General features: G+C 37.6%; 1 protein-coding gene across 1 annotated transcript; it reads right to left on the reverse strand.

Annotated features, from left to right (window-relative positions):
- Positions 1-2,337: 2,337 nt before the first annotated feature.
- Positions 2,338-2,624, reverse strand: LOC135276371 (keratin-associated protein 23-1). The gene is given in 2 exon segments (XM_064379996.1): positions 2,338-2,510; positions 2,513-2,624. Coding segments are annotated over 2 exon segments (285 nt in total).
- Positions 2,625-14,725: the final 12,101 nt, after the last annotated feature.

Raw genomic sequence — 14,725 nt, forward strand, 5'->3', positions numbered from 1 at the left:
ACGACTGTAAAGCTAGTCATCTTATAGTATTTAATCTTATAGTATTAATCTCATAGTAATTCATCTTATAGTATTAATCGTATAGTATTTGAGAGCAATTCTTGAGAATAAATAGAGTATATTTCTGCAGTCAAGGATACATTGGTCTATCCCAAAAGAGATTTTTTTTTGAGGGAAATGTATAACTTTTTTAAACATACATTCTATGAAATAAATCAAGTATCATGTAACTCTTCTCAGACACTGTAATGCATATAGAAAAAAAAATGTTAAGCTTTAGAATATTTTGAAATTCTTATGTGGAATATAGAAATGGTATTTTACCAGCTTTTTCTGTTTCTAATGAGAAATAGAAACAGATATTTTATAATATGATAAGTCATATGTGACATCATTTCTTCTCTAAGACTCTCTCTCAATAATTTTGCTTCTTTGGCTAATTCTTGGTTATTCACAATTCAGTTATACAAAACATTAATTCAAATAGCCAAACAAAAAACAAAAGAAGAAAAACATAAAAGTTGGAGGATTACACAGTGTCTATGCAGCTCTTAATAATAAGTAATTGGAGAAAAGAATGAACCATGGTGTTTTGACCATCTGAGCATTAGCATCCATGTTTTCCAACCCTTCATTCCGTTATATCTTGGATGCGAAAGTGTTATAGTTTATCGTAGCAATTATACACTTGTCTTTGCTTATTTCCCCAGATGCAGTTGTTCTTGCCTTCCTCTGAGGTTATTAGCTTTGAGTGAAGCTATTTTTCTGTTTTTGTGTGATCTGGAAATGTGAATTTGTTTTTGAGTTGTCTCACTTCTATAGGCACTGGAGTTGTGACAAGGTGTCATTAAGACATTGAGATTGTGCTAAATCAATTTTGATGATGATAATCAGAGGATTGATGACAAGTAGCTTATCTAAAAAGAGTTCCACTAGCAAAAATGAATACATGTTTGATATTATTGGCATATCCTGGGGACTGTCACCCAGCTCAATTCCATTTATTTAGTAAAATTTATTTCTCTTTTATTGAGTACAGGCATACCACATTTTATTGTGTTTTTCTTTATTGCACTTTGCAGATACTGCATGTTTTACAAATTAAAGATTTATGGTAACACTAAGTCAAGCAAGACCATCGGCATCATTTTTCCGATAGTGTGTGCTCACTTCATGTGTCTGCGTTACATTTTGTTAACTCTTGCAATATTTCAGACTTCGTAATTATTATTACATCTGTTACGGTGATCTGTGATCAGTGATGTTTAATGTTACTGCTATAATTGTTCGGAGGCACCATGAACGGCACCCATATAATGAAACAGGAAAAGTTCTTTTATCCCCACTTGCAGGGTGTGCGATGGGGTTGTGGCTCGATTCTATGGTGACCCGCTGCTCAAACCTCTGGGGGAACAAGCAGATGGGCAGGTTGTGGAGCTCCAACCCCACAGCAGAGTCTAGAGGTGAATGTTTACAGCTGAAGCCCCAGTGGGTGTGTATTACAGGGTGCTCGTTCAGTTTAGTCATCTGTAGGCAGCTTGTGTTAGTCAGCTCATTTATACCCCTGCTTTATCTCAAAGACAGAGGGCTTTCTGTATCCCAGAGATTCTTGCCTTGGTGTACCAGAAGAATCAGATCACACATGGGTTTGGAGAATGAGTGCAAGGTTTTATTGAGTGGAAATAGCTCTCAGCATATGGGGGAGCCAGAAGAGAGATGGAGTGGGAAGGTGGTTTTACCCTGGAGCTGGGACTGCTCAGCGGCCGGGCTCTCCTCCAACTGCCCTGGCCAAACTTGGCATTGTTCCGCTGGTAGATGGCCTGCAGGTCTGCCGGCGTCTGTTGGTGTTCTCTTACACCAGTACATTCCTCTGACATCCAGCCACTTGCGTCTTTGTCTGCTGGTCTGTTCCTCTCGACGTCCAGCTGCTTGTGTGCATGCCCACTAGGGTCTCAGGGTTTTTATAGGCACAGGATGGGGATGTGGCAGGCCACGGTGGTCTTGAATAATGCAACATTTGGGCACAAAAATAGAAATGCCTGTCCTCACCTAGGTCCGTGGGCACAGGCCCAGGGGTGGAGCCATAGCCAGGGACCCACCTTTCTCTACCCAGCACTTCCCCGGCCATTCCCATATCAATAAGACAACAAACTTAAGAGATAAAATGTGTGTGTGTTATGACTGTTCCATCTAATGGCATACCCCTGTCTCTCTCCCTTTCCTCAGGCTTCCCTATTCCCTGAGACACAACAATATTGCAATTAGTTTAACCAATCACCCTAAAATGGCCTCTGTGTGTTCAAGTGAAAGGAAGAGTCACATGCCTCTTATTTTAAATCAAAAGCTAAAAATGATTAAGCTTAGTGAGGAAGATAACTTTGAAAGCAGAAGGTCTGGCAGGGGCTCCACTTCACACATGAAGTCTGGCAGCTGGTGGGGTCCCAGCAGTTCTCCTGACATGCCTTATAGAGAGAGGAACCCAGCTGAGAGGTCCTGGGAGAGCAGAGGTCAGTGCTGTAGACCAGGTTGCTGGGGTAGGGAGAGCCACAGGAGGAGCCTGGGTAGCGCTGGTAGCCCCCACAGGAGCGGGAGGAGAAGTTTCCAGAGCAGCAGTTGTAGGACATGTTGACAGGAGATGTAAGTTCAGTTGAGCTGCACTGAGAAGATGCCCTGATGCCCCTACCTGTGTCCAGTGATGTTTATACCCTCACATTGATGGGTGTGATGCAGCATCTGAGACCTTCCCCATTTTTGTGTATGCGTTTTCATCAAATGACTAAGTAACCTAGGTTATAATTATAACTCAACACATTCGTTTGTCTTTAACAGCAGTTCAATCATTCTGGTTTATAGAAGCCCATTGGCTTCTCTGTCTCGGTCTCTCTCTTACTCCCCCTCTCTGTCTCTCTCTCTGTCTCTGTCTCTCTCTCTCTCTGTCTCTCTCTCTCTCTGTCTGTCTCTGTCTGTATTTCTCTGCAGAAAAAAGGTGTGGTTTGCTTTCCAAAACATTGGTCACGATACACATAGTATCTCCCACCCCTTTTATTGAGCTTGAGTGTGGGTATTCTGAGCATGGGGGTGCAAATTCTTACCAGCATGTACTCCTAACAGTCGTCAGTACCCACCCCCATTATTTACATGTTTCATTAAGCATTAACTATGTGCAACGACATTTAAAAGTGTGTTATGATTTAATCTTTGCAAAAATCTTATGAAATACAAAGTGTCATAATCAATTCAGAAATTAGGCTATGGAGGCTTGAAGAAGTTATATAACATTCAGGTAATAAGTCAAACAAATCATGGACCCCATGTCATCCCACGTGTATCTGTCTTTAAGGCTAGCATGAACCACAATGCTATACAGACAATTTGTGAAGCTTGTAATTTCTGCTCCCAGAATCACATGGACAATTGAGTATGCAGGTGAAAAAAAAATACATGGTGTTAATATTTGCATTTCATCTGATATGTCTACTTGAGTATTCTTACCCCTTTTATGAATTCCGCAAATATAGCCAACTGAGGGGAGAGGTTCTTAATTGATTTTTGTTATCTTTTCCTTATTCAGAGTTACTATGGAGATGCTTTCTTACAAATTATCTTCTATTTATTGTCTCATTCAGCTTATTCTCTTTAAGCAACTCATGTTTTATCCACCATGGAGTCATTAGATTCTTTTTCAATTTGAGGCAGAACATTCTTCGGCAAACACAAAATTTCACTGGGAATAATTGCTAAAAATGGGTATACCTTTAGTGAGTTGACTATCAATAAAATACATTTGCAAAAACTTGAATTTTGATAGAGTGGTGGCCTTTGCCAACTCAGTTGGGAGTGAGAAATATGATACCTTCGAGAGTGATTCATTTCACTTTTTGTTGAGCTTCTCTTGTTCATCCTTCTAGAAAGACAAAGCAACATAAAATTTACCATCATAGTAAGTAGTTAAAATTACCACTGTAAAAAAATCAATGGTATAAAGAAAAGTCTTGGAATTAGAAATGTCTCTTTTTCCCCCACTTATTACCATATCCAACTTCTGCCTTAAAGCATCTTTTAGAAATTGAAAAGCAAAAAGCTATTTATGTAATTTGATCTTTTCAAACTGTTTCATGGATGATTGTTTTTTGTAATCTCCTGTAGTATGTGCTTATCTGGCAACAATGGAATAGTTTGTTTATTGTTTTGCTTACAAATTTCTACCAAATGTATTGCTCATATTACACCAAATCCCTTTGTGAAAGATGTACTAAAGTGGAATCAGTTATGTCAAACTCTAACAAAATGGTGACAAGAGAGGCCACAAAAAAAATCCTCATGCATACATGCTGTAACAAGACTTATCACAAGAACTTCTTATAGATTGCAGCATTACAGATAAATACCTTCCAGGACAGTTTCCTAGCAACAGCTGTCTTTACCAATAAACAACAGTCAGCTCCTGCAATGAGCTTTTGACCTGTGAACCTTGTCTCAAAGCAGCTTACCCGGACCAGACCTCTCTTTGTATTTAAAATCTTCTCCTGTGCCCTGACCCTGTGGATGTGCCTATGATCCATCATCCATTACAGTATGCATGTTCCTAGATTGCACTTCTCTATTTCCAGTTAAAACTCATTTGTTCTGAAGAGCATGGGTGAGTTTCTTTTTAGGTTGACACTCTTCATCCCTTAATGCCAAAATCAAACTTCTCATATCAGACAGGTGTTCATCTAAACTAGACTTTAGATCTTCAGGAACAAAGTCTCACTATTTGATAGTCTAGTTCACACACACACACACACACACACACACACAGTGGAGGAATTGCAAGGGATGTGTTTTGAAATGGCTCATACAGGAGAAGTAATATTTTAGCTTCCAGGGCAATGACACATGTGAGAAGAACACGATACACAGAAGTTTTGTGGGGTCAGTGATGGTGCTTAGTCTTCTTTGACCTAATTTCTGGCACACCATGGGTGGTCATCCATTATTTATATCAAATAATTAACTTTTTTAAACTTTCACTCGAGATAAACGTATGCACGTGAAAATAATGTTTCTGCTTTTAAAGTTACCTCTAATTAAATTTGAAATGAATATTAAATATATCTTTTATAATGAATATATCCCCAAGTTAATCATAACCAGTAAGCCAAGGTCTATTAAGCTAGGGAGCCACTTAGTAGATGGATGGAGGATGGAAATTATGGTTTTAGTGTGTGGAGACATTTCCCAGACAATTTTTATAATCCTTGTATGTGAATGTGCACTTACCCTCTTCTCATTACACAAGGCAGCAGGATCAGTTAAACCATAACTGCTAAAGGTGTTCAGTTAGCTTAGCCAGAAGTCTGGGTACAACTTTACATTGCAGTAATATCTTAATTATGGACTCTTTCCATTTTTTTACAGATGCAAATACCATACACATTACCCAGACATTTCTCTCAGCTCAAATTCTCCATCACAACCAGCTGTATACCAATTTTCCTGAATCACTGTGGCATCAGTCTTTTAATTAGTTTTTCTCTATTCTTGTAGGCATATCAGTGTTATTTAGGGGATGTCCAACAGTCTATTATAGCCACTAGTATTCTCAGATATTTTATAAATTTCTCAAACTCTACATAGTTTTTTAAAAGATAAAAATAACTGCAATTTTTAAAAACGAAAAATGTACATATGTTACTTTTGGAACTTGGAATACTCTTATAAAAATAGATATCACTGTAATTTTTTCAAAAATTAAAATTCAACATACATGTAATTTAAGGCAATGCAATAGTTTCATTTATTTATTTTGAAACAGGATCTCACTTCCATGGACCAGGCTGGAGTGCAGTGATGCACTCTTGGCTAACTGCAGCCTGGAGTTCCTGAGCTCAAGAGACCCTCCCACCTCAACTCCCAAGTAGCTGGAACTACAGGCATGCACTCCCAGGTCTGGCTATTTTTTTTTTAATTTTTAGTAGAGATGTGTTCTCTCTGTGTTGTCCATGCTTGAGCTTAAATGCCTGGGCTTCCTGCCTCAGCCTCCCAAAGTTCTAGGATTACAGGCATGAGCCACTGTGCCAGCTTAATCCAGTAGTTTTAAAGTTTTAAATATAAAGAGCCACATCTTTATTAAGTAAACTAGAAAACATCTCTCTAAGCATTTCAACACATTTAAATATATTCACTATGGAAATATATATATATATATATATATATATGCATAAATATACCCATAAACTTTGAGAAAGGTAAAATATCATGGTCATATATATGTACTGAATTAGAAAATTTTGCCAAAATACTTTGCATCACTTCATGTCACCTTTTTATAAAGCTGTTTGGACTGAAGGTGCTTTCATAGATTTCGCACTAATGCTTCATAGCATGTTTATGACATAGTTGAAGGAGCTATAATCATAGAATAATAATTTGTCATCTGAGGAAAGGGTATCATGCAGTCAGAAAGATGCGAGCTTGGGACTGGAATGCAAGTCTTTGAGTCCAATTCTTTCATTAGGCTGGTGCAAAAGTAATTGACTTTTGACATTAAAAGTCATTGCAGAAAATATAATTACTTTTGCACCTTACTGGATGCAAATACATGAACCTTAAGAATAATTGTATATTCTCTTCACTTTGTATTTCCATGAATATGGCTCTCTATCATGCATCTCATATTTGTACATATGTCTCATTTGAAATTTTGGAGCTCCGTTACTTTGACTATATCAACATGTTCATTTTAAAAATCAAAATTCCTTAAAAAATAAAAAATAAATAAAAATCAAAATATCTTACAAATTTCAGTGCTTGAAGTCATCCTCATTATATGTTCTCAGTCTTTACTACAAGCAGAATTGCCTTTGGGGGTCTTCCTTAATTATTTTTCTTTCTCTTTCCAATTGCTTCATTCTCATTCACTCTAATGGCTCTTTCATTCTCAGCCTTATAACCATGCTCAATCTTCTTCAATCCAAAAAATTTAAATAGTGCCACTTTCTCCATGATTATATAGCTCTTCTTATTTTATATCAGAATTATCTAAAGAGGCATGCCATAGGGCCAGGCGCGGTGGCTCAGGCCTGTAATCCTAGCACTTAGAGAGGCCAAGGCAGGCAAATCACAAGGTCAGGAGTTCAAGACCAGCCTGGCCAACATGGTGAAACCTCATCTCTACTAGAAATACAAAAACAGCTTGGCATGGTGGCAGGCGTCTGTAATCCCAGGTACTCAAGAGGCTGAGGCAGGAGAATCACTTGAACCCGTGGGTGGAGATTGCAGTGAGCCAGGATCGCACTGCCCTCCAGCCTGGGCAATGGTAGGAGACTCCATCTCAAAAAAAAAAAAAAAAAAGAAGAAGAAGAAGAAAAAAGAGGCATGCCATCAGCTTGTCAGCTGCCTCACTTTCTATTTTCTTTTCAATAACTGATATGCTTAGGCTTTGTGTTTTCACCCAATTCTCATTTTGAATTGTAATCACAATAATCCCCATGTGTCAAGGGAAAGACCAGGTGGAGGCTTATAAGAGGCTCTTCCCCTTTCACTCAGCGCTTCTCCTTTCTGTAGTCTTGTGAAGAAGGCGCCTTGCTTCCCCTTTGCCTTCTGCCATAATTGTAAGTGTACTGAGGTCTCCCTAGCCATGCTGAACTGTGAGTCAATGAAACCTCTTTCCTTTCTAAATTACCCAGTCTCAAGCAGTTCTTTATAGCAGTATGAAAACAGACTACTGCTACAATTACCATCTTGTTTCTGTCTGGTTTAAAACTCTTCTGGAATTGCTCTGATATGGTCAATGCTGCCAAACTTGATATACATTTTTAGGATGATCCATGTGAATATTTAACCATATTCACTACAGGCGACTACGTCCTTAATCTTAAACTATATTCATCTGTATACTTCCATGATATTACAGTTCTAGTCTTCTATCTAACATTCACCTACTTCTTTGTTACTGTTAGTTGGATTTCTTTCATAGTATTCCTTAAGACTTGGTGCTGATCTCTGGACACATTCTCTCTATAGAGGAGACACCTCCCTTCCATGACTTCAAACACTACCCATATTCTGTGACATTCAAATACTCAAATTATCTTTCTGGTCTGTATCCTTTTGCTTTTTTAATTCTGGACTTAAATATCCATGTACTTCCTGCCATCCACTTAGAGGTTTCATAGTGGTGTTAAACTTTTATATGTATGACACTGAACTTCTGCTCTTCTCTAGTGGGGCAGAAAGATTTTTTCTATCCTATTAGTAAACAGCATTTTCCACCCATCTAGTTGTTTAACTCAGACAATTTGGAATCCCCTAACATATGCAATCTACCCTGAGCATTGCCCATTTTCTTTCCCAAATTTATCTTACATCTATCTAGTCCTCTTACTGCTTTCTATGTAGTCCAGGATTTCTCACCCTTGGTACCGTAGGCATTTAGGGCTGGATAGGTTTTTTTGTTGTGGGGAGATCTCCTGTGCATTGTAAGATAGCTGGCAGTATTCTTGACCTCTACCCACTAGGTGCCAGTAGCACACCTCCCTCTTAAAATTACAATTAAGAATGTCTCTGAAAATTGCCTGGGGGAGAGAGCAAAGTTAGCCCTGGAGAAAAAGCATTATCCTAGTCCAAGGTAGCCTCCTTTCTTGGTGGAGCAACTGAAAAGGATATCAAGATTGTGTGCCTCTTTTTTTTAAAAAAAAATTTGTCTCCTCCATTCTTTCCTTTATACTCCTAATTGACTTTCCTTTCTTCTCTCTCTCTTTCTTTCTCTTTCTTTCTCTCTCTTTTTCTTTCTTTCTCTCTCTTTCTCTCCTTTTTTTCTTTTTCTTTCTCTTTCTTTCTCTCTCTTTCTCTCCTTCTTTCTCTTTTTCTTTCTTTCTCTCCTTCCTTCCCCTCCCCTCTCCTCTCCTCTCCTCTCCTTTCCTTTCTGTTTTCCAGCCTCATCTGAAAAAAAAAATGATCATATCACTCTCCTGATCACAACTTCCTGATTGATTTCCCGTACATTAAGGATGAAACAAATCCTCTATATCATCTATAAAGCTGTGTCATTGAGTCCCTGCTCATGTCTCTGACTTCATCTTTGTACAGTGTTCTTTCTCTTTCTCACAAACACACTGGTCTTTGTTCCACACTAAATTATCTCAAGCTTTTTCATACTTCAGGGACAAACTCCTCTCTGCTTTGAATGCTTTTTCTTCATCTGGATGAAAATAATTAAGCCTTTTCTCACCTCAAATCATTATATCTCAAGATAAAGTAGGTTCTCCTGTTGTGATTTTTAAATTCTCTCTATACTTAATTCTAGCATTTAAAAAAATTATTTATTTCTTTGTCCTGTAGACTAGAGGAATGCTACTCAAACAAACCAGTCCCTGACAGTTCACCAATTGGCCATAAGTTAAGTGTGTATATCAGTATGCAAATGAATGCATGGCAATCTTCCTTAAGAAGTCTTGCATGATTATAAATTTCAGCTGAGGGAAATTATATGTTTGGTAACATATCTGCTTTACCCTTTATGCTGATCTGTAAGCCACTCTTTGAATGACACATCTCTGAATCATAATCTATAAAGTGGAGTTGGGGGGCAAATACTAACTGTGTTCTTTCTTATTTGATATTAAAGCTCAAGAGCAGTCAAAATTAATAGTTGTTGTTGTTGTTCAATACTTAATGGAAAACTAGACAATTACAGGTTATATTATTGGTGAATATCTCCTATCTTATCCTGTTCCTTGACCTCTAAACTCTTGGATGTTTTACAACAGTAAAGTTAGAGGAGTCTCAGCTGTCTTCTTAATCAGTACCACCTGGCCCAGAATTGCTTCTATTCCTTTGGACCCTATCTTGGTTATAATATACCATCTATTGTCTGGAAACAAGATCCCTGGGAGATATCTATGACCTTCTCTTCCTTACTTCCCACCCCCAATCTTGGGTTGGCATGCTTTGCCATCTTAATCTTCAAACATGTTAGAGTCTTTTGGTTTCTCTACAGCTTTCCTATCTTGCTCTAACTTAGCTTTCCTGCCTCTGCTATTGCAGGTGGTCTTCGGTGTGCCCTGAGCCTTTGGTGTTACCTATCTAAACCTTATTTCCTATGCATTTTTCAGATTTTTTTTCCTAAAAGTCCATGTTGACCTTTGCAAGCTCAAATTCATTTTCCTAAGTACAATATTCAGGTCATCCTATGATGTGACCCCTAATTATTTCATGCCTAGAATAATCATACACACAGTTTATCTAAAAAATATGCCAAATTGCTTCAGCTAAGCTAAAGTCAAAGGTATAGAAGGAGGTAGGCCAAGAGGCTCTGTTTCAAGAAGCTCAGCATCAGCAAAGAGATTCAGAACAGAAAAGGTGAAAGATGAGGATGGGGACAGATGGACAGGATCCAGATTATAATTCACTCTGTAAGCTGTGGTGGGGATTTGGATATTCTTCGGTGGTCCAAAAAACTCTGAAAACCAAAAACTTTTTAAAGAACCAACTTGTTGGTAAAAGATGACATTTAGATGGAATCTCATGGCTCAAACTAACGAAAATTATACATATTCATTTTTCCCTGCTTCGTGTGAGTATCTTTATGTTGTGCTTCAGAAATAAAATATTTTTTATTATGGGGTATTGTCTTAGATTCTACTTGGGGTATTCTATAATGTACAGTTTATCTACCCCACTATCTTTCTAAGATGCAGAAATATCTGGATTCTAACACTCATCTTACCCCATTGATTCCATAAGACAAAGTGAATATACAACAAAAATGAAACATTGACAGATAAATAAATATATAGATAACTAGATCAAATTTGCCTCCTAGAAACTGACTCTGGCTACAGAACAAACAATGGATTGGAAGGTAGTTTAAGAGTAAGAGTGGTCCCTGGGGTTCAAACTTGGGAAATAAGATCTGATAGACTATATTCTTAACTACAATGCTTAACTGCCTCACATAAGAATACTTATTAAAGTCATATAAATATGTAGAATGAACTGAGAAGGGGGCCTAAGATGGTACCCTGAGAAAACTTTACATTTAAGGATTGGCAAAGGAAGGGAAGCCCACAAAAAAACTGAGGAGCTACCAAAATTGAATTAAATGGGTTATAAAATAAGGTGATGAAAAGTATCCAGCATTGGCAGGAGGTCAAGTTAGATATGTAAACTTAACCCTGGATTGTTAGCAACTCACTATTCACTATTAGCAGAGATCATGTGTGTGTGTGTGTGTGTGTGTGTGTGTGTGTGTATTCTTAAACTTGGAAATGGTCACAATTTCAACAGTGCCTAGTATATACTAAATACAAAATAAACAATTGTTAAACTGAGCCATCCAGTCCAAATTTTTAAATATAGTAATGTGAAATTTGAAAGCTGGAGAGATTCATTTCAAGTCAATTCAGCAAGCTTGCAGTGAAGTGTAGGCATGTGAGAGGTGAGGACAGGGAGGTAAGAGATAGCCATATCCCTGAAGGAGGAATGTCTTAATCTGTCTCTGGAAAATGAGTGGAAATATGTTAACAGAAGATAAGTGACTTTAGAGAAAGTGTGTCATAGTCCATTAAATTCAATCACTTTTGCTGTTCTCTCGGACCTTGAAGCTACTATACAAAGCTAAACAGAGTCTTAAGTCCTTTACATTTACATATTCTGAATTATTTTGAATCTTGTTAGTGTTTTATGTAGAAAAATAGTAATTCTTGGATTATAAATTATTGTAGACCATAGGATATTTTTCCCTGCTTGTAGAAAGTGTGCTGTCCTTGTTCTGACTTTACACATTGCTTCTTACAAAATCAACAGCCAAGTTATCCAAATAGTAATTCATCGTAGTAAAAACCATGCAACCCCAGTAAGCCAATAACTAAAAAACATTCAAGGAAAAACTGTTTATACTTGAATTCCTTAAAAGATTACTTTATTAATTAATAACATTTCTGTCACATTGTATGCTAGCAAGAGCACATGAAATAACCCCCTAATTTCTATTATATATAACTTCAATTTTCTGACATTTGCATTTCTAATGAGGTTTCTCAATGTTGATCATTTTTTGATTGTATAATGATAATAGAACCTTTCTCTCTAAGAGAAACTGAGTAGTTTGTGGTCAGCCAGTTCCTAAAATGGGGTTTGTGGAGATGAATATGAGGGAAAGCAGCATTTCCTGGAGGTATATGAAAAAGCATTAAACTGATTTGTAGAAGTCACCCCTATACATTGGTCTACAGTAGTTGACAGGCTTTTCTTAGTAGAGAAGTAGTTTGGATGGCAAGAGGCTGGGACTGTAATTCAAGCTTTGGGTACTACTGGATCTATAACTTAGAGATTGGAATCCACTGAATTCATAGTCTAAAAACAACCCTGTGGTATAAAGTGTGATATATGGTTGCTGGGTGTCTTACAGCAGCTTGTCTGAGAGTCGTTACAGAGATCCATCTTGGTGGATGCTAGAAAAGCAGAGGTCAGTGGGGTGGACCAAGAAGCTGAGGTAAGAAGAGACGGGATTAGACTGAGTAGACCAGTAGTTCCCCAAGTGAGCAGGAAGAGAAGTTTCCAGTGCAGCAGCTTAATGTGTGACTGGTGTATCTGATTCATTTATTAGTGTCAAAGGGCGTCTAAATGTCACCTTATTGCCTAGAGGCATATGTGCTGTGATCCTGTGGGTGTGACGTTTTAGATACCCACCTTTATTATTCTTCTGCCCTACAATTTGCAAAAGAACATCTTCTTAGTGTGTTGTCCAATTTCAGCCAAATAGATTAATACCATTATAAATATGGATACCCGTGTTTTATAACCAAAAGCCAGTTTACTCTCTGTCTTGGACTTCAGATGATTGTTGCATAGTCAGAGTAATTGACTGATCATTGCTAGCTTCATTTTTGACTGAGAGGATCACTTAGAGGATGCTGAGATATAGCTCTTTTTTCCTCCCTGCTTACAGTATTATATTTTATGGTGATTCTTTTCTCAGTCATTCCTGATATGATTTGCCATATTACAAGGCACTTGCTTATGTTTACTAACAACTAATATATGTGATATAAATGGTGCTTAAAAGACAAAGATATCATTGTATGATCACGATACTGTATAAAAATCGAATACGTTTTATTAAAAAATAATTCTACTTGGCTCTTTTTACCAGCTGGATGGGTATAGAATGCCTTATATAAGTGGACTTAAATTATATTAGCTAAGAAGATGGAAATGTCAGGCCAAATACTTTAAATTAAAAGTAATCTCGGCTGGAGGTGGTTGCTCAGGCCTATAATCCCAGCATTTTGAGAGACCGAGGTGGGCGGACCAGCCTCGGCAACATGGCGAAAACCTGTCTCTACTAAAATACAAAAAATTAGCCAGGTGTGGCGGTGGAAGCCTGTAATCCCAGCTACTCGGGAGGGTGAGGCAGGAGACTCGCTTGAACCTGGAAGGGGAGGTTGTGGTGAGCCGAGATCGCGCCACTGCACTCCAGCCTGGGTGACAGAGCAAGACTCTGTCTAAAAAAAAGAAATAAAAAAAAGGCCAGGAGCGGTGGTGGCTCACGCCTCTAATCCCAGCACTTTAGGAGGCCCAGGTGGGCGGATCACGAGGTTAGGAGATCGGGACCATCGTGGTCAACATGGTGAAACCCCGTCTTTACTAAAAATACAAAAATTATCCTGGCATGATGTGCACCTGTAGTCCCAGCTACTCAGGAGGCTGAGGCAAGAGAATCGCTTGAACCCGGGAGGCGGAGGTTGCAGAGAGCGGAGATCGTGCCACTACACTCCAACCTGGAGACAGAGCGAGACAACATCTCAAAAAAAAAAAAAAAAAAAAAAAAAATTGTAGTGTGGAAACTTTTAATGGCTCCTTAGGATTGTGTTTGTAAGCAGTAAAGCAAATACGAAATTATTTTCTTCAAGCACATTGAAAATTGCCGAGCAAATAAAAAGTTCCAAAGTAATGTTGTAGATGGTCACATTTCCTCATTACGTGAGAGGGAGCATTACATTTACAGATGAGTCTAGGTATAGCAATGTGATGACCTGGAGAAGAACAGACATTGGTGAGGACAAGAAATTAATGGCAAATAAATGGGTCTAACCAGAAGGATCATAGAATAAAATAAAATTTAAAAATTGGATTCATAAAAAGCATTAAGGGAATGGTGACTTAGGTTACATCCAGGATAAAAAGATAAAGAAAATAGAGTAAAACATATTTATCTACATATGTATTATGTTTAGGAGAAAGTGAATTACACTGTTGTGTGGATATTTTAGAAGTTTAGAAATTGACATATGTACCGCCTAAATGTTTAGAAGCTTCTAAACGTTTAAAATGTGCCAAACAACTAATACATGTTGTTAAATGCTAAATACATTTTAAAGGTTTGAAATGTGCTAAACATTTATAATTTCTAAACGTTTAAAACATTTTTAGCAAAAAAAAAATGTTTAGGAATACGTTTAGGATAAATACTTCATTTTAGGGTGCATAAAAGAATATGTGTATGGCTCACTCAAAGCATCCACGTGCATTTAGTTTTTGGTAGTAAGTTGCACACATTTATAGTCTAATAATAGTTAACATTTATGAAGTGATTTCTATACTCAAGGAATTCTTCCCGTTTCTTCACATATCCCATCATTAGCCTCTCATTGTAACACCATGATAAAATTGCCATTCATTATCTCTCTTTTAGGTTTAAGGAAATTGAATTTTTAAGAGGTTCTATAGTATTTACAAG

The sequence above is a fragment of the Aotus nancymaae genome, unplaced genomic scaffold, assembly GCF_030222135.1.
Source record: "Aotus nancymaae isolate 86718 unplaced genomic scaffold, 86718_ANA_hifiasm-v0.15.2.pri h1tg000022l_1, whole genome shotgun sequence".
In the NCBI taxonomy this organism is placed as follows: Eukaryota; Metazoa; Chordata; class Mammalia; order Primates; family Aotidae; genus Aotus; species Aotus nancymaae.